Consider the following 23,393-nt stretch of genomic DNA (forward strand, 5'->3'; position numbering starts at 1 on the left):
AACTCATGTACCTGCAGCCTTGTCGATCCCAAAGAAAGTGCCTCTCTTTCTCATAGTATGGCCAACTCTTGGCAGGAAACCAAGGCACAGGTTCTGGAAGGGTTGGAAACCTACCTGACCTCAGAGAAACACCCATGTGAATCTCTCCCCTTAGAGGATACAAAGAAGAGACAGGATATTGATGTCCTGAAGATTGTGCCAGACCAGCTGTCTTTTGTCTAGACATTACAAATTGAATCAAGAATTTCTAATTTATAGACATCAGTTAATCTCAAAGTGCTTTCTTTTAAGGTGGAGAATTCCCTTTAGTTTCTAATGAAAATTTCATCATGTAAACATCCCAACCATGCCTCCAGTATGGACATACATTTGTGTCTATACTCTAGCCAAGAATGATGGGGGATCAGATGGAGTGGATCCAGGGAAGGCTGCCATGGAGTAGGTGACACTAGGGTACTAGAGACTTCTTGTGTGGGGTGGGAACCTTTGTTTTGTTCCTGGAGAGGTAGCCACCAAAGGTAAGTTCCTCCCATCCTTTCTCAAGGGTACCATTATATAGTGACTAAGCTTAACCATCCATAAAAGGGGGATCAGGCCTTCTATTACTGTATACACTGAAAAGGTCAAGGGAGAGGCATGGTGTCCAAGAAACAAATACTTCCACAGTACATCATTTTGTCATCTGTCCCTGATCACATTACACAATTATCTACTCCTTACGCCCTCGGGTTTCTTTAGGTCACAACCCCTCTGAAGGACCTGATTAAAACCTTGGGCCCACAGTCCAGGAGGAAAAAATGCACACTATTTTATTTATTCTTGTATCCCTGAAGCCCATCCATGGGCCCTAAGTTAAGAATCTGTGATCTAGTCTACCTTTCAACCTTCCATTGTACAGAAGAGGAACCAGGTACATTTTTAAAAAATGTTTTTGTTTTTATTTTTATTTCAGAGAGAGGAAAGGGGAGAAAGTGAGAAAAACATCAGATGTGAGAGAGAAACATGTATTAGCTGCCTCCTGCACACCCCCATGCTGGGGAAGGAGTCTGCAACCCTAGCAATGTGCCTTGACCGGGAATTGAACTGGGACCTCAGTCCATGAAATGATGCTCAATCCACTGAGCCACATTGGCCAGGTGAAACAGGCACATTTATAGGATTGAGACTAGACCCAGTATCCCAAGTCTCTGTTCAGGGTGGCCTTGTGACAAAGTAAAGATTTGTGTGTGAATGATGGATTTTGTGCCTGTCATGCATAATCTAAAGATTACATTGTGACAGGCTCTCATGGTTCCCTATACGTTTTCTTCATGGTGCTTCTCAGTTTGTAACTACACACACACACACACACACATACACACACACATTTTAAATTTATTTATTTTTATCCTCACTCGAGGACACTTTTTTTTTGCATTCATCTTCAGATAGAGTGGGAGAGAGAGAGGGAGGAAGAGAGAAAGAAACATCGATATGAGAGAGACACATCAACTGGCTGCCACCCACATGACCCCAACTGGGGCAAGGAACAAACTGCAACTGAAGTACCTGCCCTTAGCGGAAACTGAACCCGGGTCTCTCTGGACCGTGGGCCGACATTCTAGTCGCTGAGCCAAACTGGCCAGGGCTAAACATGTTTTATTGATTATTTATTATTTATTTTGAGAGATAGAAACATTGAGGTGAGATACATTGATTGGCTGCCTCCTGCATGCCCCCTACTGGGGATTGAGCCCACAACCCGGGCATGTGCCCAGATCAGGAGTCAAACCAGGATCTCTCAGTCCATAGGATGATGCTCAATCCTCTGAACGACACCAGCTGGCTTGTAACTATGTACTTATTTAAGTGATAATTTGTCTTCTTTGATACACTGTAAACTCCTGAGGCCTCCTCCCATCTTATCGTTGAGGCCTGGCAAATAATAGGCATTCAATAACTGTATAATTGGATGAATGAGCAGGGTGAGTATGTGTATATAACTTGGTTAAGTATGGAGATATTCTCTATATTTTAGGGCAGATCCAAATTTAAGGGAAATTGAATTCTGAAGTTGAGAATTTTTAGTGAAGTAGGAAGTGTCACACAAATGGGAACCAGAAAAAAACAGGTTAGTATTCTGATTTTTTTTTTTTTTTTTTTTTTTGGCCATTGGTTGGACTCTGAATGTTGTCAGCTGCTCCATCTCAAAATACCCTCCTTTCTTGCCTTCCAGTATTTTATTGTTTTTCCTTTTACATCTTTGGCTGCCCCTTCTAACCCCTCTCTTGCAGACTCATTCTTCTCAACTGGAATTTCAAATGTCGGGCCCCACAAGCTCAGACCTGAGCCTCTTCTCCAAATCTAAACCCCATGTTTTAAATACCATCTATATGCAGAGGACTCCTAAGTTTATAGCTCCAGAATTGTCAGAGCCCCAAGACCCCTATATCCAACTGCCTATTTGACATATTCATGTGGACCTGTAATGGTCAAACTTCGCATATTCAAAATGGAGCTTTGATTCAAGCTTTCCTAGTCTTCCTCATTTCAATAAATGACACCATCCACCTAGTTGCTCAGGTCAAAATGTGTAAGTATGTCTTCATTTCTTTCTCTCCCTCTACCCCCCTTTAATCAGTCACCAATTCCAACACCAAAGGTGCAACACCTATTCCACTGCTGTTCCCTAGTCAAAGCCACTGTCATCACTCACCTGGATTACTATGTGCTCTTCCACCTGAAGTTGCCCCTCCTTGCTGTGGTTATGTTTTTTATCACATCTCTCAGTTTCTTCCCTTCATATTACTGATCACAAACTGAGTTCCTATGTATGAATTTATTATGGTCTGTTTCCTCAACTAGAATGTACACTCTGTGAGAGCAAGGCCCTATTCCATTTATTACACAAATATTTATCATAGGCCTATTAAACTTTGGTTCATATTATAGGTATAGTATGGAAAGAAAGTGTGTGGAAAGAACTGTCCTTCAAGTTTGAGAGGTACAGATATGGAAAATGGGCAACAGACCCCAGAGTCTGAAGTGTGGAGAGTAGATAAAATTGTGGCTTCTGACTTGCTAGCAGAAGTGAGGTGTGAGGCAAAGAGGAAAGTATCATGAGACTAAGGGCTGGGGTCGGCTGGAATGACAGCACCAAATCCCCCAAGTGATCATAGTATCCAGTGAAGTTGCTTATGAACCCCATTGTCATCACAGGAAGTCCCCTAAATGCTTGCCCTTAACCCCAATCTCAACACTCTAGGACTGAAAAGAAGATGGACTATAAGAGTCCCTAAAACTACAAGTTGGGCTACCACTGGAGGAACTGAAGTGAAAGAGGACAATACGAAGCCTTACTAATCGGAAAGACTGAGATGCTTATTTCACATTTGTACCTCACAATTCAAGACATCTTCCAACATAAATGTAAAAGTGCATTATACTCTGGCTGGTGTGGCTCGGTGGTTGAGCATTGACCCAGGCACGGGTTTGATTCCCGGTCAGGGCACATGCCCAGGTTGTGGGCCCGATCCCCAGTGCAGGGCATGCAGGAGGCGGCCAGTCGATGTTCTCTCTCATAGATGTTTTTCTCTCTCTACCTCTCACTTCCTCTCTAAAATCAATAAAGGAAAAAACATTTTTTTACAAGTGCATTATAACAGGACTACAGGGAGCTCTGACGTTTATGCCGAGGCCCAATAGATCTCACTTCTCCCTCACACTTCATGCTCCCCATTGCCAAACAAGCCAGGCCTTTATACCCCTTCCTACAGTTGTACCCTGTTCCTTTTGCCCGGAGTGTTCACTTCCCTTCCTCAGTACTTACTCTGGCTAACTCCTACTCATCCTTTAACATCCAACTAAAAAGCAAAACCATCCATAGACACTGCCTCTTCTCAAAAGAGGATTAAATCAGGTCCTTCTCTGTGCTCCGGCAACACTTGGATACACCTTATGGGGAGTATGTGTGTACTTGCACTTGGTTGTCTTTACCACTATACTGTGAGCTCATAGTGGCTCAAGAGCCCAGTCGGCTGAAGGAAGGAACGAATGATTGAATTTTTTAAAGGGGTAGTGACAAGCTGGGGGTAGGGGAAAATGATTCAAGACACAGGGGTTAGCTGAGCTCCTTGTAGTGTTGTCTTTACAGAACCAAGCCTGGGTCAGGCCATCATAATGAGCCAACCTGTTGGAAGAATTTCAATAGAAATAGGTCAGTTCCTTCCTACGTCTTTAAGAACTAGAGGCTTCGTTTCCGCGCCTGCGCATTGAGAGAGTCAATATCTCTCTTTTCCCTTATCCCAATTGCCCCAACCGACTGCTGCCTCCTCCCATAGTCCCTTTCTTTGGGTGGGGTAATGGTACGTCCCAGGGCGCCTGGCTCGTTCTGGAGGGTGGCGAACATAAATGGTACATCCTATTGCTTTCATTATCTTCCGCTTTTCGCGTCTCCTCTATTCTACTTCTCCCTACCGAATGAAGCTCAATAGGCTGGTCCTAAATAAGGAGGGGGAGCCGGGCTAAGGGGACCGGTCTGAGCCGGTCTCCAGCGCAGGCGCAGTGCGGATAAACAGGAAGCTGGTGATAGAGGCAGGAGCAGAAGAAATCTTGGGGTTTCGGGGGGAAACAGCGGAAGAACTAAGATAATAGAGAAGGCAACAGAGGCTAACTGAGAACGAGAAAAGCAGCTTTTGCCATCTGCCTCCAAGGAACGAGAGGTGCAGCTTCGCTCCTGGCTTAGGCTTCCTGCTCACCACCTTAGGCTGAGGCTGAAGCTGACAAAGGACTCGCTCCGGTGCCGCCCTTCTCATCCGGGCATTCGGGTCCCTGCGGAGTGGGAGGGGGGAAGGGCAGAGGGGGAAGGGCAGGAGCAGGAGCAGCGAGCTCTTGGAGCCGAGGCCCTCTCCAGGGCTCTGGGCCTACGGCCCAACACGCGGAGGCCGAAGAGGACCTATAGAGGTGGCGGCGGTCGAGGGCAGGAGGATGGTGCAGAAGGAGAGCCAGGCGGCGCTGGAGGAGCGGGAGAACGAGCTCAACGCTAACCCTGCCGCCTCCGCGGGGGCATCGTTGGAGCCACCGGCAACTCCGGCCCCCGGAGAAGACAACCCAACGGGGGCCGGGGGAGCAGCAGTGTCCGGGGCGTCAGGAGGGGCTCGGAGGTTCCTGTGTGGCGTGGTGGAAGGTGAGCGTTCTGGCGCGGGCTGGGCAAGAGCTTTCTCCCTCCCGCCTCGCCCCAGTCCTAACAGGTTCTGTCCTCTTGTGGGGGGTGGCGGCGGTGCTGGGGGAGGGGGGAGCTCTAAAAAGGTGTTACACCCTTGGGTTTGAAATTTGACCCTGCTAACACGAGGGGAGAGGCGAGAAGGTGGGCAAGTCTTCCCCTCGTTATTAAATGGCGTCGAATTCCCCTCTGGCAATTAAGCCTGACCCCACCCGCCTAGGGCTTGGAGCCAGGCGTTCTCCTGTGGAGGCGTCAGTAAGGAGCCTGGTGCTAGGCTCTTGAGTTGTATTTACGTGTTTGTCCCTTGAGACGTTATTCCCTAGGGTAATAAGTGTTCAAATGGAAAAATGTGTATAGTGGTGCTGTCGCCACTCTTCGGGAAAAAATATATGCTTCTTGTATTCCTGGAGTGAAGAGAAGCACAGAGGGGCTATAGTTTTACTATTTCCTCTTAGCTTAGAAATTTTTTTGCTGGCCAATCACCACCTCCCACCCTTTGAAGATTCATTTGCGCTTGAAAGTTGCCTTTTGCCAGCTACTGTGCTTGGCCCCGGAGGGAAGAAGCTTTGACTTTAATACCTGAGATAGGTAATTTTAATTTTTGTGACTGCAGAAGAGGTTTAAAATGCCCTTCTTGAGATTCCATTTAAAAGGAATGATCGACTTTTTGGGTAGTTGGGGGAAATTACTAGAACATTGTATCACAATTTATTAAAATAATGGACAAATATCCGGCCCTATATTCTATGGAAGCATTAATCAATTACATTGTTACTGTTTTTTGGAGTACAGCATATACAAATGTATTTTAGTTTTCTGAAGTATTTGTGCGACCCAGGGTTTCCAAGCTGTCTGCTTTAGTCTATCCTATATGTAATGGTATGTATGGGAATAAAAGTGTGTAAAAATTAGGCTTTATAAAACCAAAAGGTATGGAAAAAGAAAGAAGAGTTGCCCTGCCAGTTAACAGTATATAGAGCAGTGTTTTTCAGACTTTTTCATCTCATGGTACACATAAACTAATTACTGAAATTATGTGGCACACCAAAATATATTTTTTTGCCAATCTGACAAAAAAAAAAAGTTTTTTATTTGACAGTCTAAGGGAAAAAGGGTTATTGCCCCTGATTAAATGTCAGGTATTGCATGTTTTAAAAATTCTTGTGGCACACTGCTGGTGTGGCTCAGTGGTTGAGCATCAACCCATGCACCAAGAGGTCGCTGGTTCGAATCCCAGTCAGGGCACATGCCCAGGCTATAGGCCTGATCCCCAGTGGGGCACATGCAGGAAGCAGCCAATTGATGTTCTCTCTCATGATGTCTTTATCTCTCTCCCTCTCCCTTCCTCTCTGAAAAATTACTGGCATAGTGTATTCATTTGAAAGATGGGTGATACTGTATTTTAGGTAAATTGTTGGGCAGAACAGACTAATTTTCAGTAAGGAGTGAAACAGTTCAGCAAAGTTGCAGAATTTGGGGGAAGTCAGAATGGAAAACTACTTTTTTTTTTTAAATCCTCACCCGAGGACATTTTTCCATTTTTTGTTCAGATAGAATGGGAGGGGGACGGGGAGGGAGGGAGGGAGCGAGGGAGCGAGGGAGCCAGGGAGCGAAAGAGAGAAACAGAAACATCGAGGTGAAAGGAACACGTCGAGTGGCCGCCTCCTCCGGCCCGACCCAACGTGGTGGGGGGGCGGCAAACTGAGGTACATGCCCTTAGTGGGAACCAAACCCTGGGTCTCTCTGGACCGCAGGCCGATGCTCTAACCACTGAGCCAAACCAGCCAGGGCAAGGAAAACTACTTTGGTATTTGACTGGAGTTAAAGTTTATGAAAACACAGTTGCTTTGTGTGACTTACCATTGATATATTTATTGGCATTGTTTGAGTGCAGATTCTAGAAAAGACTAGAGTAAGTCTAAGGAAACTTGCCTTCAGTAATTATGGATAAAAACTTGTTATAGTTGGAATAAATTCATTTGTTTTTCAGAATGGTATTGAAAGGGAACTACTCCACTTTGAGAGTAGAATTATCTTGTCTCTTATGTGTTGTCCCTTCTCCATTTTATTCCTTCCTATATTTTCTTGGTGGCATCTAAACACCTGATTTTTTTCTTTTTTGTGCTTGTAAGTTGGCACCATTCCTAAAATGAATGAGGATAGAATTACTATAGATATTGCTAGGATTCCTTTTTTGTTTTCTTTCTCTTGCAAACCTTTGTTGGTTTTACCTTCTGTATAACAGCACTGCTTCCTCTTTGTTATGCCAATTAACCAAAACCAGTCTGACTCTCAAAGAGGATTATAGAGTTTCTGAAAATGATTCTTTTATGTATTGAAGCAACTCTAACGGGATATTGCATGCCTCTCCTTTAAGAGAAAAATGATAATGCTTAAGTGTTTAAGAAAGCTATGAGGCCTTGTATAAAATTTACCTACTATTTTAGCCTTGCCCAGTGTGGCTCAGTTGGTTGGGTGTTGTCCTATACACCAAAAGGTTGCTGGTTAGATTCCGATCCAGGGCACTTGCCGAGGTTGTGGGCTTTATTCCCAGTGTGGGGCATGCAGGAGGCAGCCAGTCGATGTTCTGCTCTCTCTCCATTCTTCTCTCTCTAAAAATCAATAAAAATATTTTAAAAATTTTGCCTACTATTTTAGGCAAGATCACCTTAAGAGACTGATCACCAACCTGTAAAAGGGTAACACTGAATTATCAAGATTGAATACATTGTCATATATTGGTATGTAATGAATTTTTCTTTGGTCTGCCGTTGTCCTTTTTTGTGGTGCAGAGTAACCATGTTGTCTAGATAATGGAATTGAATACATTTTAGGAATTTTCGTTTTAAGTTAGTCTTTTAGGTAGGTAGACTGTGTGGATGCGGGTGCACACATGCGTGTATGTGTGTGGAGACCATTTTGTATTCAAAATGCAATTATAACCATCTTCATGGTACTTGTGAGAAGTTGTCCTTACCTCTTTCAGATGAATTAGATTGAGAGAAGTGGAAAAGTGTGATTAGGCAAGCAGTAAAGTGTGATTAGCACAACAGTGAGCTCCAATACCAGTTTGGTGCTTATACCACTAAGTAAGTCACCAGTGTGTATGTTTGCTTCCTGCATGTGCAGTACTAGTGCTTTGTGCTCCTTCAACCCTCTCCTGGGACACTGGAGCAAGTCATGTTCTTGAATTGTCAGTTATTCAAACCTTTGCTTTGGAACTGAGATTGCTTGAGACCTTCCTGTTGGGCCAGTTCCATTGTTGAATTTGTTGTGAATATAGTTTAAGGTGGTTTTTTTTGGTCCTTTTTATTAAATCGGGAACTTAAAAAATGTGATTATGAAGTTAGGTCAATCAGATTCTTTTCTAATTCTGTTCTTGGTGTCCCCCCCCCCCCTTTTTAAAAAAAATATGTTTCTATTGATTTTTTTTTTTTTTTGGAGAGAGAGGAAGAGAGAGGGAGACAGAAACATCAATGAGAGAGAACATTGATTGGCCGCCTCCTGCATGCCCCCACAGGGGACTGGGCCCACAACCTGGGCATGTGCTGTGACCAGGAATTGAACCGGTGCATGGACCTCTTGGTGCATGGATCGTGGCTCAACCACTAAACCACACCGGCCGGACCCCTTCCTTGTTTTTTTTTTTTTTTAATCCTCACCTGAGGATATTTTTCCATTGGTTTTTTAGATAGAGTGGAGTGGGGAGAGACAGACAAACATCAAAGTGAGAGAGACACACTGGTTGCATCTCCCATAGTCTCAACCAGGGTCAGAGATTGAATTGCAACCAAGGTACATGCCCTTGACCAGAATTGTGCCCTTGACCAGAATCAGACCCACAACTCTTTGGTCCTTGGGCCAGTGCTCTAACTGCTGAGCCAAACCAGCCAGGGCTTCCTTTCCTTCTTTAAAAGCTGTTTAACTCCCTTCTTAGGTAGTAATTGTTATTAATAGCAGTGTTTTGGATTGCTTTCCTTCCCCTTCCTCCATTGTAAGATTAAGATTATTTTTTAAGAGTTAGATTTAATTATATTTGGTCTTTTTCTGGCAGTGAAAAGAGACAATGTTTAGCTGTTTTTATGTTTGTTTGTTTGTTTTTTAAGATTTTTAAAATTGATTTTTTGGAAAGAGGGAGAGGGAGAGAGAAACATCACTGTCTCCTGCTCGCCCCCTACCGGGGATGGAGCCTAGCATGTACTTTGACTGGGAATCAGCCGCCAGCCTTTCCATGCATGGGATGATGCCCAGCCAACTGAGCCACACCAGCCAGGGCTGTTTAGCTGACTTAAAATAACTTTATGAGTAATGTGTTCATGGTAGAAAAATCAGAAAATTTGCCTAAGCTAAAAGGGAATAAAAATCCCCTTATAGTATCACCACCCAAAGACACCTTAGTGTTTTACTTACTAAATACACTTCAGATTTTGGTATTAATTATACACATTTTTACAAAATGGGATTGTATTGTATGTTTTGTAACCTGCTTTTCTCAAACAGTTTAACACATTTTGAAACTTGAAAATAATTTCATTCTTGCCTTGAATCCAGGATTTTATGGAAGACCTTGGGTTATGGAACAAAGAAAAGAACTCTTTAGAAGGTACATTTTTATTTTATGATGGATAGTCTTAAACTGTTAACATTTCCTTCTTTTGTTTGAAAAAATACTAACAATAGGCCAGGTGCAATTTGATGGTTTCTCAGTTGCAGAAGTTAGTCTTTTACCTCTTCTAAACTTAGGCCATTGGTTTTCAAACTTTCCTGGGGAAGCTGAGTAGGTTTTGGACTTCACCTGCCTCACCCAGAGCTGTGTTTTTAGTTAAGACTGTTTAATATGCTGACATTGTTTAATATGCTGACATTTGTTGTAATATTTTTTTACAATTCCACCGGATTACAAAAAGGTTAAAAGCTACTGCCCCAGAATGTTATTAGCTTTTTAAGAGATACAGATGCTTTAGAAAAGGGGAAAAATTAAGATTTACAGCCTTGTATGTTGCCTGTTTATGTATAATGTAATTTTCTTTCCCCTTAAGGCTCCAGAAATGGGAATTAAATACATACTTGTATGCTCCAAAAGATGACTACAAACATAGGATGTTTTGGCGAGAGATGTATTCAGTGGAAGAAGCTGGTAATTTTTTTCTTTTTAATTCATAAATTCAGAATATGTGAAGAAAACAGTTTTGTTTTTGTTTTTTTTAATGTAGTGGTACAAGAATTTTATTCAGTATTTTATTTTCACTGTAGGTAGTTTCCTTTTCTTCTATTTGGTAACTACTAGAGTTAGTGCAGATTGAAAGAGGAGTGCTAACAATTCATAGCCATGGTGTGATTCATGGGTATGCTAGTCTGTCTCCATCTGTTCGGTGGTCATAAATTGTACATTTTAACTTCTGCCAGTGGTCTAATAGTGGGGCGCTGGATGAAATAGGGCTAGGCCTAGGGCCAGGGAAGTGAGACACCCATCTCGGGTGCAAATTTTATGGAACTAAAAAAAATAATAATAATAATAGGGATAAATAATATTTTATGCAGTTTTTTAAAACCAAGGTTAATGCAAAAAAAAGAAAAAAAAATCCATGAACAAAAATACCGAAATTGTAAATAAAGACAGGATCAGTATTATTTGATCCTTTTGCTTTAGGCTCAAGTGTGTTTTGGTTTTGACCACTTGACTACTATTATTAATCCTGTCTTTATTTAAAATAAAGACCTCACCCTAATTCAGGCTTGTGCTGAAGTGAAAAGCAATCTTAAACTATCCTTGTTATGTGTGTGCTTATGTTGAGTTAATTATATAAAATTAGTAAATAAAGTAGTACATCACAGAACCTCGTTGTAAATTAGACAAATGGTGCTTTTGGGGCGGTGGGGGGGAGGACTTGAGTGAAGGGGAAAACATTTTTATACTTGCAATTAAATGATATACACATGTAGCTAACAAGATGTTTGGTTACAGAGCCAAGCCAAGGCACTGAAGACAAAGTTTTCTTAAATTATGAAGAAGCAGTTAAAACTTAATCCCATCTCCATCGAGTGTTGTTTACTACTTTATATAAGTGTGTCTTCAACTTAATTGTTTTCTGGAGATGCTGGTAATGAATTTTAATGTGATCCATAATCAAAATATATTTTGAGATACTACTGAAACTTATTTAAAGATATATCGTGTTATAGAAAGGTATTTCAGTTTACTCAGGAAAACTATCATGTTTTAAAAACTTAAAATCTGTAATGAAATCTGTAGTTACAAAGATGAGGGGTCAGGATGTTAAGGCCATGACTTAACCCTGGTTTTTAAGAAAACATTTTTCTTTTATTGTCACATTGAATGTGACACTTCGGTGAAATTAAGGGACTCCCTTTCTTGACTCATTATAAATTGGAGAAAATGACCTCATTTGAAAGGTGAGGTTCTTTTAGTTTTCTGTGCTACTTTCTAAAAACATGGACTCTGTTCTTTAGAACAACTTATGACTCTCATCTCTGCTGCACGGGAATATGAGATAGAGTTCATCTATGCTATCTCACCTGGATTGGATATTACCTTTTCTAATCCAAAGGAAGTTTCTACATTGAAACGCAAGCTGGACCAGGTAAACTTCCTTAACTTTTTTATTATTTTTCTCTGAAACAGTACCTGAAACTAAGTTTTCTGAATTGCTTTTATGATTCTAAAAGGAATTTCTGTACAGATTTTTTGCTTTAATGTTTTTGATGGAGGGGTATTTTCTAAAGTTTACTGGAAGTATCAGTGCTTCTCAAACTTTATTTTGCATAAGAACTTCCTTAAAAGAATGCTTACAAGTGATACTTGAAATAATTCTGACTAATAGATTTTTATACTGATTTGGGATGGGGAGTTATCTGAGTCTAGGTGATTCTGCAATAAGTGGTCCAGAATGACAGTTTGAGAAACTCTGTATACATACTATTGGGTGCTTGACTGAATTTGTGACTGAGTATGAAACAGAGGGTTTTACCTGTTAGACATCAGTTTGCTCAGTTATGTGGACAAGAGAAGTAATTCAGTCTGGAAATGATTAGTTTCCCAAGATGAGAAGAAAAATAGACTAGGTAAACATGTAAGTTGTTGGTACCAGATTGAAGTCTAAATTCTACTTAACATAAAAGCTGTGCAACTTTTTTGTAAAGTAAGTTCGCAGATACATATATTTGCTGAAATATATATTAGACAAAGGTTTATGCTATTTGTGACATTAAAATGGCTGGTAAAATTTTAAGGTAAATTCCATGAATGAGCTTTAAGAGGTTATTTCCCTATTTGATCAAATTCTGTTGTGATGATCTTTCTGATTCATGGCCTTGTTAAAGCTTATGTGCAGAGATTAATTAGGATCAATGTGTCTTTCGGGACTAGAATAGGTATGGGTTTTTTATGTGTTGAGTTTACTTATGTTTTTGTATTTTTCTGAGAGTTTGGTCTTTTATAATTAGTAGTTAAGGGGGTAAATAGACCACATAGTTACACCTTTGTTGGATCATATTGCATTCAAATCCAAATGAAAAAAGTGGGTCCCAAAACTGTGTAGCTTTTTAACATAGAAAATATAAAAACAATAGGTTTGGCTTTGAACATTTTACTAAGGAAAACATTTGACTTCTAAATATAACTGTTAAGTATATACTTTAACTTTTGGAATCCTGTATTTTTTACTCTAAATGAGCTGGTAAGGCCTTTTGCTTTTTTCCTTTTCTAGGTTTCTCAGTTTGGGTGCAGGTCATTTGCCTTGCTTTTTGATGATATTGACCATAATATGTGTGCAGCAGACAAAGAGGTGTTTAGTTCTTTTGCTCATGCCCAAGTCTCCATCACAAATGAAATTTATCAGTACCTAGGAGAGCCAGAAACTTTCCTCTTCTGTCCCACAGGTATTGTATATAATAGCTTTATATTTAACTAATCTTGAAATATATAACTTTCAAAGGACCATATGTGGGCTTTATTGTGCCATTCCCCTCTCTCTTGGATGTATAAAGGTAGGAATACTTTTTCTAGAAGATATTTCTCAAGGTCTTAAACTGGAGAAATTTTAGGGCCTAATAAATGACAACAGAATAGGCAAAATATTTTATGTATTTTCTAGTGCTGGAAATACAGTAGTTGTCCCTCCACCGCCCCATCCATGTTTTTGATTTCTTCAGTTTCAATTATCCATGGTCGGCCACAGTTGGAAAATATTATATGTTACCCAGCTGTTAGTTACTTAGCTATCTGATTGTCAGATTGACTGTGGAGGTATTGCAGTGTTTGTGGTCAGGTAATTGTTATTTTACTTTTTTACTTAATAATGGCCCCAAAGGGAAAGAGGAGTGATGCTGGCAGTTCAGATATACCAAAGAGAAGCTGTAAAGTACTTCCTTTAAAGCGAAAAGGTGAATACAGTACAGTAAGATACTTTGAGAGACCACATTTACACTTACTACAATATATTCTTATAATTCTAATTTGTTATTAGTTGTTAATCTCTTACTGTGCCTACTTTATAAATTAAACTTTATATAAAGCATAGTATATTTAGGCTTCGGTACCATCTGAGGTTTTAGGCATCCACTGGGGTCTTGGAACAGATCCTCCAGCAGATAAAGTGGGGGTGGGGGTGGCTACTGTATATGAACATTACATATTATCAAAATGAAAATGAGAAAAAAGCAAATTTACATAGCTTTTAACCTAATCATTTTGCATTTCCTCCTGCTTGTTCTTTTTTTCTGCCCATGCACCTGTGTCCTTTATTGCTCCTCCCATTTCCTCCTGGGCTCTTACTTTCAGAAGTCAGCATATAAAACTTAATAATTTTTTCCACTTTTCCTCCCCTTTCCTTTCCTAGTTCCTTCCATTGAAAATATTTTAGTCTCTTTTTTAGTTTCTTCTCAAAATTGAGCTTATAAGAAATTTTAGAAAATTTATTTAACTTTATATGTCTGTCTTGAGTATTGTGAGCCATGAACCTTATCTTGGTGGTCTATACTACATGAGTACTCAAATAATGTTCAATAAGATTATACTGGGAATTACTTAATTCATATATTAATTATGATTTAGTTGCAGTTGAGTACTAATAGCCATAGTGTTGCATTCTTTGTTACGATGTTATCAATTCAGTCTATTTGGCCTCTGACTGTAACTCAAGAAATGTAGACAAGTTAGAATTATGTAGAAAATGCTAACATTTTAGATGATTTCTTTAGTAAACTTGAGTGATCCTAGGATTGGTCTGTACTCTTGGAGGAAGAATATCAAATTTTATGAATTGACCTTTTTTTAAATGAATTGATTTTTTTTTTTCATCCTCACCCGAGGACATTTTTGCATTTATCATCAGAGCTAAAGAGAGAGAGGAGGGAAGAGAAAGAGAGAAACATCGACGTGAGAGGGACACATCAACTGGTTGCCACCCACACAACCCCAACCAGGGCTGGGGATAAACTGCAACCAAGATACATCCCCTTAGTGGGAACCGAACCCGGGATTCTCTGGTCCACGGGCCGACGCTCTAACCGTTGAACCAAACCGGCCAGGGCTAATGAATTGATTCTTAACTGAACTTTCCACTTGTGTTTCCTTCCTTTGGGGCATAACACAGAGGCCTTTTATCATTTGGTTGAAAAGAATTTAGAGTTGGTAGACATTTCCCCCCCATTTAAAAACTCATGACCATTTTACTCCTGACTATTTTACTTATGTTTCCCTTTACATTCAGAATATTGTGGCACTTTCTGTTATCCAAATGTGTCTCAGTCTCCTTATTTAAGGACTGTGGGTGAAAAGCTTCTACCTGGAATTGAGGTGCTTTGGACAGGTAAGTGTTTTAATTGTATACAGTGAAACTTTTATTAACTAGGACCTAGAGAAGTTGGTTGTTCTAGTTAATTGGATACTTTTTAAAACCTGAGCCTTAATGAGGAAACCTTGTTATTAAAATTCTCTTTTACAAAGTATACATTCTTCACTTAGTATAGAAAATAACCTGAGGATTTCCAGTGACCCTAAATATCATTTACTGATAAATAATCTATAGGGAACCAGGTTAAAGGGTATTGGTACCAGCCCTAGGAAACTGTTTTTTGTGTGTGTGTGTGTGTTTTTTTTAAATCCTCACCCGAGGACATTTTTCCATACTTTGTTCAGATAGAGTGGGAGGGAGAGAGAGAGATACACAAATAGAGAAACATCATCATGAAAGGGACACATCGAGTGGTTGCCACCTGCACGACCAACCAGGGCCAGGGACAAACTGCAACCGAGGTACATGCCCTTAGCGGGAACTGAACCCCAGTCTCTCTGGACCGCAGGCCAGCGCTCTAACCGCTGAGCCAGACCGGCCAGGGAGAAACTGTTTTGTTTTATAAAATGAAAGCTGTCATGCTAGATTGACAGCTAATAATCAACAGGCTGTGTTAGTTTTTCCTAAGAACTGAAGTCAGAAACCCTCCCAGAGTTTAGGTTAATTGGGATCTAATTAAGGACATACTGTATTATAATGGAAAAAGACATTGTTTACATGAAAATTTGTTTCTTATTAACATCAGTTTGAGGCAGCTTGCCCAAACCTTAAATATTCATACCTTTTTGACTAATTTTGTGTCTAGAAGTCTGAATATTGGGGGTTGGGGGGGTGAATAAAACCGAGTAAAAAGACATATTGCTATGTTAATTTATTTACAAAAACATTTTTTCCTTATTGATTTTGAGAGAGAGAAGGGAGAGGGAGAGAGATGGAAACACCGATGAGAGAGAACATCCATTGGCTGCCTCCTGCATGCCTGCCACTGGGATCGGGCCCATAACCTGGGCATGTGCCCTGACTGGGAATCAAACTGGCAACCTCTTGGTGCATGGTTCGATGCTCAACCACTGAGCCACACCAGCCAGGCAGTATTAACATACAAAGAAAAATTGTTAGCCCTGGCTGGGTAGCTTACGTGGTTAGAGCATTGTCCCACTATGTCAAGGTTGCAGGTTTGATGTTCAGTTGGGCACATACAAGAGGCAACCTATGAATGCATAAAAAGTGGAACAACAAATAAATGTTTCCCTCTCTCTCTCTTTCTCTCTTTCACTCTCACTCTCAAATCAATAAAATGAATAAAAAGTTGTTAGAAAGTATACAAATAACAAAGAAAACACAATAAAATATTGTATGCAGTATCTTTTGAAGAACCATGAGAGTCTTTTAACAAAAGGTGGTCATTATTTCTAGGTCCCAAAGTCGTTTCTAAAGAAATTTCAGTAGAGTCCATTGAAGAAGTTTCTAAGATTATTAAGAGAGCTCCAGTAATCTGGGATAACATTCATGCTAATGATTATGATCAGAAGAGACTGTTCCTGGGCCCATACAAAGGAAGATCCACAGAACTCATTCCGCGGTTGAAAGGAGTCCTGACTAATCCAAATTGCGAATTTGAAGCCAACTATGTTGCTATCCATACCCTTGCCACCTGGTACAAATCAAACATGAATGGAGTGAGAAAAGATGTAGTGATGAGTAAGTAGACTACTTAACCCTTGACCTTGGGAGAAGAGCTGGGGTTAACTAGAAACATTGGCAAGTAAGTGTTCATTATCACAATTTAAGAGGTATTTTTAAAGGTGTGTTATTTAGTTCTATGAATGAGATGTGTACATAAATGATTGAAGAAGGGCTGAGTCGCTTTAGACAAGTTACTTGATGATAGTCCTCTTGAGGAGTTTTAAAATGTGACTTAGCTTTTGTCTGACTGTTAGACTGACTAGTCATTTAGTGTTCATGTTATCCTCAGAATTCTGATTCAATTTGTGTTTTCAGGTTATTTTTATTAAATGGGATATTTTATTTATTTTATTTTTATTTGTTTGTTTGTTTATCCTCATCCGAGGACATTCTTCCCTTTTTTGTTCAGATAGAATGGGAGGAGAGAGAGGAAGAGAGAGAGAGAGAGAAATATTGACATGAAAGGGACACATGGAGTGGCTGCCTCCCACACGAGGCAACCAGGGCCGAGGACAAACTGCAACCGAGGTACGTGCCCTTAGCGGGAACCGAACCCGGGTCTCTCTGGACCACAGGCCGACACTCCCAACCGCTGAGCCAAACCAGCCAGAGCTAAATGGGATATTTTAGATGACTAGTTATTCTTATCAGAGTTACTTCGTATATCATTTAAATTAGCTTACTTTTATGGAACATATTCTCATTTTTAATTTTTTTGTATGTATTGATTTTAGAGAGAGAGGAAGGAAGAGGGAGAGATAGACACATTGATGAGAGAGAACATTGATTGACCACTTCCTGCATGCCTCCCACTGGGGATCAAGCCCACAACCTGGGCATATGCCCTGACTAGGAATCAAACCAGCGACCTCTTGGTGCATGGGTTGATGCTCAACCACTGAGCCACACCGGCTGGGCGTGTGTGTGTGTGTTTTAATTGGGGTTAATTGGTTAATAATATCATATAGATTTTAAGTGTACATTTCTGTGATACGTGACCTGTATATTGCGTTGTGTGCCCACCACCCACAGTCAAATTATCTTTGTCATCATATGTTTGGTATATAGTTCTGTACCTCTACTTCTAATTTTTTTTTTATTGAATTACTGCCTCCCTTTACAGCTCAATCATTGTTACCCTCTCTCTAACCAATAAAAAACACAAAATTAGGGATATAATCTCCATGCCTTCTGTATTCATGGCACTTGGCTCCTGTCTCTTTTAAGGTAGGGCACGACGCATGTTGAGGAGTAATAGACATTAGCCAGACTGGGCCATGTACAGGGAAATCAGGAGGAGAGCTGAGAATAGAGGGTTTGAATACCAAGCCAGAGTTCAGACTTAAGTTTTTCTACCACTATCCTGGTTCAGAACTTTATTATTTGCTTATTTTCTGTACTCATATGTGAGCTCTGTAATTGATTTTACTCTTTCTTCCCAATGCATTTATTAATTTGTCCATTATTTTTTCATAATTATTTGCCCACTATGCTATAAACCCCTGAAGGGCTAGGGAATGTTTTCTTTATGAAAAGCATAGTGCCTTTAACCTTGCATTCCCAATAATTCATACTGGACATTTAAGAATGACTTTTCCCGTATATCTAAAATTAGTGTTTTTTATTTCAATTGGGATTTTACATTTAGCAATACATTTACCGTACTATTCTAGGTAAAGTTGTTTATTGAAGGGTCTTGGTCACATTTGCATTTTTATGTTTAAGGTTCTTGTTCTATATCTTTGCTTCTCTGGTTGTACTGTAACAACTATTGTTTGCATTTCTACCCCTCACTTGTCAGGAAGCTTTTGTAATCAAAACTGTTTTTGTGTTCTTTCTCTTTTTTGCAGCTGACAGTGAAGACAGTACTGTATCAATCCAAATAAAGTTAGAAAATGAAGGCAGTGATGAAGATATTGAAACTGATGTACTTTATAGTCCACAGATGGCTCTAAAGTTAGCTTTAACAGAATGGTTGCAGGATTTTGGAGTGCCTCATCAGTATAGCAGTGAGTTTTGATCATTTTTTGTAAAGGGGGTTGGATCATATGTTGAGTCACAAAGTAAAAAAATTTGTGATGTGCTTTGCTGTAGGCCCACTGAACAAAATGATTAGGGATCTAGAGAAAAGTAAGATTTTAAATCTTATTTTTGGTCTTAAATAGCTTTTATCTTGATGGAATGCTAATTTGTTTTTAAAATGTTTATTTTGAAATAGTCATTTAACTGTTTTTAAATACAGATCTTCAAAAGAGAAGATAATAGGTGTTAATATGTTTAGGAATGTTTATCATCTGTTTCTTCTTTCCCTACTTCCCTGGTGATTTTAGAAAAATTGTGCTTTTCTCAGGGCTCATATTATTTGAAAGCTCAAATTGAGGTTCCAGTTACAGATATAATAAGAAAACATTTCTCTAGATCTAATTTGTTCTGTTTCTAATTCTGGTTATTTTTGTGGCAATTTGTTTTTGTAGGTAGGCAAGTTGCACACAGTGGAGCTAAAGCAAGTGTAGTTGATGGGACTCCCCTAGTTACAGCACCCTCTTTAAATGCTACAACTGTAGTTACAACAGTTTACCAGGAGCCCATTATGAGCCAGGGAGCAGCCTTGAGTGGCGAGCCTACAGCTCTGACCAAGGAAGAAGAAAAGAAACAGCCAGATGAGGAACCCATGGACATGGTAGTGGAAAAACAAGAAGAAACAGACCACAAGAATGACAATCAAATATTAACTGAAATTGTAGAAGCTAAAATGGCAGAGGAATTGAAACCAATGGATACTGATAAAGAGAGCCTAGCTGAATCAAAATCCCCAGAGATGTCTATGCAGGAAGATTGCATCAGTGATATTGCCCCTATGCAGACTGATGAACAGACAAACAAAGAGCAGTTTGTGCCAGGTCCAAATGAAAAGCCTTTGTACACTGTAGAACCAGTGACTCTGGAGGATTTGCAGTTACTTGCTGATCTATTCTACCTACCTTATGAGCATGGACCCAAAGGAGCACAGATGTTACGTGAATTCCAGTGGCTTCGAGCAAATAGCAGTGTTGTCAGTGTCAATTGTAAAGGAAAAGACTCTGAAAAGGTGAGTATGCTTAATTTCCCTGCTTTTCTAGCCTGGATGGGTCCCCAAGTTGATGTTATAGAGGAAGTATTAAATGAGTATACTGGTAACTGGCAGAAAATTGACCAGATCTTAGAATATGTTCTGTAAAGTGGATGTGGACTCTACCAAATCTGGTACATACATAGTTTGACCATAGTTTGACCTTACAGTTAGGAATGAAGGAAAATTAAAGTTGATTATTTTAGGAATATTTGTCAGTTTGAGCAGACAAACTTTTATTGCTCATCTAAAGAGTTTAAGCTCAGTGATTCTCTAATGGTTAGGGTAAATTGCAAGCACCTGATAACAAGCCGCTTCGTTTATAATTATGCTTTAGATTATTTTGTTAAATGTGCAAATTTTTGAGTCTTTTTATTGATCCTCAATAGATTGAAGAATGGCGGTCACGTGCAGCCAAGTTTGAAGAGATGTGCGGACTAGTGATGGGAATGTTCACTCGGCTTTCCAATTGTGCCAACAGGACAATCCTTTATGACATGTACTCCTATGTTTGGGATATCAAGAGTATAATGTCTATGGTGAAGTCTTTTGTACAGTGGTTAGGTAGGTGCACCAGGAATAATGTCTTCTCAGATAAATTGTCTCCTAAAGAAAAAAGACAGATTAACCCACAGGGAGAAAAACATTTAGGGAATTTGCAAATTTCAGACTCTTTAAATTCTTTGCCTAGAGTTTTTTCAAACGAGTAGCCTTTGTTGCATACTTGATGTGCAAGTCTCAGTAAATACATCGAGCACATTGATTTTTCTCCCTTGGGGTAATTCAGCATACATATTTTGAAAATGTGTTAGAAAGTACTGACTTTAACTTGCTCTGACTGAATGCTTCCTGGATGGAACCCTTTATCCCACTTGTGTTTGATTTGGAGATGAGACACTATGAATTGTGACTCTGTAAGCTCTCTGCTGCTTGCTGTGTCTTGATAACATTAATGCTGTTTAACAGAATTGCCTAAATGACCTAAGGGGCCTGGCAAGAGGAAGCCATCCTCCCAGCCCTGTGCGCATGCGAGCTTTAGTGGTGGGCTATTCTGGTGCTACTTAGTATTATTTCACATGGCTTTTTCTTTATTTCTGTACCAAGTAATTGGTTTTAGCAGGGGATGAAAATTATAGTCCCCTAAAAACTTTCTGTTTATTAAATGGACTTTTGTATGTCACCTTTGAAAACAGCGATTTAAACAATTTTTTTTATTTTGGGAAATGTTCAAACTTGGTAAAAAGCACCAGCATGGCCAGGTTTCTCTAGGGACCTCATTTCATTTCCAGGTTATCAAGCCAGCTGTAAGGAATACATAATGGACTTACAATACAGCACACAGCAGGCAGCAAGGCTAACTGACGCGTCATGGTTTTCATAGTAGTCACAAATACTGTGATGGGCTACATGGTCTTGGTTGTTAAGTAGATGTGTAAAACACTGTGAACTTAGATTAACTAAGGAGTAGTAGCAATGAGATTTCTCACTTTCTGCCTATATACTTTGGGTTCCTTTTTTTTTTTTAATCCTCACTCAAGGATATTTTTCCATTCATCTTCAGATAGAGTGGGAGGGAGGGGGAGAAAGAGAGGGAGAGAGAGAAACATCAACATGAGAGTGACACATCAGCTGGCTGCCTCCTGTACAACCCCAACCAGGGCTGGGGATAAACTGCAACTGAGGTACATGACCTTGACGGGAATTGAACCTGCGACTCATTGTTCTGCGGGCTGATGCTATGACTGCTGAGCCAAACCGGCCAGGGCTATGCTTTGGGTTCTTAAATATTAAAAAATAATAGTTTCCCTGTGATACAATTTATTAGCAGCTAAGAGTAGTCTCTAATTATTAATTTGAAAATATAGACCTTCGGGTTCCTGTATATTTAGTACAACAAGTAGAAGAGAGAATTTTGACCTTTTGTTAAAAGGCTCCAAGAGATACCTGTATTCTGTGATAGATGTCAGCTCTTAGGCTCAGGAAAAACCTCTATGTTGGTTGTTTGATGAAAGCAATTGCCTTCCATCTAGGCTTCTGGCCAGAGATTTATAGAAATTTAAATCTTAAATTTCCACTCTGAAATCTAGATTATAGAGTTTGAGAAAGTATCTCTTAAAATCTTTGATACTCAGCTTTTACTTCAAGAATTATTAAAAATTCTTTTTTTTTTTTAAATCCTCACCCGAGGACATTTTTCCATTTTTTGTTCAGACAGAATGGGTGGGAGAGAGAGGAAGAGAGAGAGAAACATTGACGTGAAAGGGACACATCGAGTGGTTGCCACCCGCACAACCCAACCAGGGCCAGGGTCAAACTGTAACCGAGGTATGTGCCTTTAGTGGGAACCGAACCCGGGTCTCTCTGGACCGCAGGCTGACGCTCTAACCGCTGAGCCAAACCGGCCAGGGCTAAAAATTAAATTCTTGATTATATAGATACTGTGTTTCCTCTCAGACTTTACCTTTGTACTTTGCAATTATGGGGCAGCTTTCCAAAATTGAATAGATAGCTGTTGTATAATCTCAAGGTCAGAGCATCTTAGAAGTTTTAAATTATTATCTTTTCATAGCTTACAAAAAAAGCTCACGACGAGAGTATTTTCATGGTTCTAGAGTGATTTCAGGGAGTTACTGATTAGAACCCTTTGTTTTCCTCTTCTCTCCAGTCCAGCTGGCATTCAGTCCTTTAAAAAATGTGGCTATGCAGTACTTTTGATTACTAATGACTTCTATTATCTTCTTCCCCATTGTGTACAGATGGGAGAATCCTCATCACAAGTGTCTACTACTATTGGATGGACAGCGGCAGATGTTCACAGCGCGTCATGATTAATTAGTTTAAATTGAAAGGTTCTATCTGTGAGGTAGCTCAGGTAGATTTAAGGGCAATAGACATGAACTGAAGTCACGTTCGCGCAGCGACTGAGGCATTAACCATGTTTTCATTTACACAGCTCTTCGTATATGCAGCTTTTTATTGTAATAGTTGGAAGTGCTAGTTATGTTGTAGTCTCAAAGTGGGGGGTAGGGGAAATTGGCTGATCTTAAAGTTCGAGAGGTAATAGTTTTTTCCTGCAGTGTAAATTTACACTGAGCTATGGAATGGGGCAGGTTCTCTTCATAACCTAAATTTTGACCCTATATCATATTTATTTTACAAATATTACACTATATATGTTTTTTTTTAAGTACCCCTACCTCTACAAAATGACAAACCTGGATATAACCTCTTAATGGGCCTGAATTGTCAATAAAAAATTTGGTTTGCTTTGGGACTGTTTGACTAGCACACTATACCTTGTACTGATGAGACTGTTAACTTGAACAGGAGGTAGAATGCTGTCTTCAAGTGGAAAAGAACTATATTGCGCTGCTTATCTTGTCAGAAGACTAGGCAGGTGATTTTGATTTGGCCTCCAAATATTTGCCTTTAATTATCACTTACTGTTAACTGTCTTTATTGCATATGACTATGAAGTTGGTTAAGTGGTGAACCTTAAAGTTGCCTTCTAGACCTCAGAGCCTGCTACTACTTCATGTATGTGTTCAGTGCACTGCAGAGATCATAATGGTCAATCAGAGGA

At 39.9% G+C, this 23,393-nt stretch overlaps 1 protein-coding gene across 3 annotated transcripts in view; it reads left to right on the top strand.

The window, feature by feature from the left end:
* Positions 1–4,480: 4,480 nt before the first annotated feature.
* The window catches only part of OGA (O-GlcNAcase), a 31,293-nt gene continuing 12,380 nt past the window's right edge, over positions 4,481–23,393 (top strand). The window contains exons 1-10 of one of the 3 annotated variants that reach the window (XM_036264564.1): positions 4,481–5,164; positions 9,752–9,803; positions 10,240–10,337; positions 11,672–11,802; positions 12,928–13,099; positions 14,932–15,030; positions 16,432–16,716; positions 18,552–18,710; positions 19,176–19,789; positions 20,200–20,374. In XM_036264564.1, coding sequence (XP_036120457.1) covers positions 4,966–5,164; positions 9,752–9,803; positions 10,240–10,337; positions 11,672–11,802; positions 12,928–13,099; positions 14,932–15,030; positions 16,432–16,716; positions 18,552–18,710; positions 19,176–19,789; positions 20,200–20,374 — 1,984 coding nt within the window. In that variant the 5' untranslated portion in view covers positions 4,481–4,965. Of the gene's footprint in view, positions 5,165–7,874; positions 7,942–9,751; positions 9,804–10,239; positions 10,338–11,073; positions 11,302–11,671; positions 11,803–12,927; positions 13,100–14,931; positions 15,031–16,431; positions 16,717–18,551; positions 18,711–19,175; positions 19,790–20,199; positions 20,375–23,393 lie in introns of those variants that run through there. The other 2 variants (XM_036264565.1, XM_036264566.1) reach the window with 2 other exon arrangements.

The sequence above is a fragment of the Molossus molossus genome, unplaced genomic scaffold (assembly GCF_014108415.1).
Source record: "Molossus molossus isolate mMolMol1 unplaced genomic scaffold, mMolMol1.p scaffold_m16_p_17, whole genome shotgun sequence".
In the NCBI taxonomy this organism is placed as follows: Eukaryota; Metazoa; Chordata; class Mammalia; order Chiroptera; family Molossidae; genus Molossus; species Molossus molossus.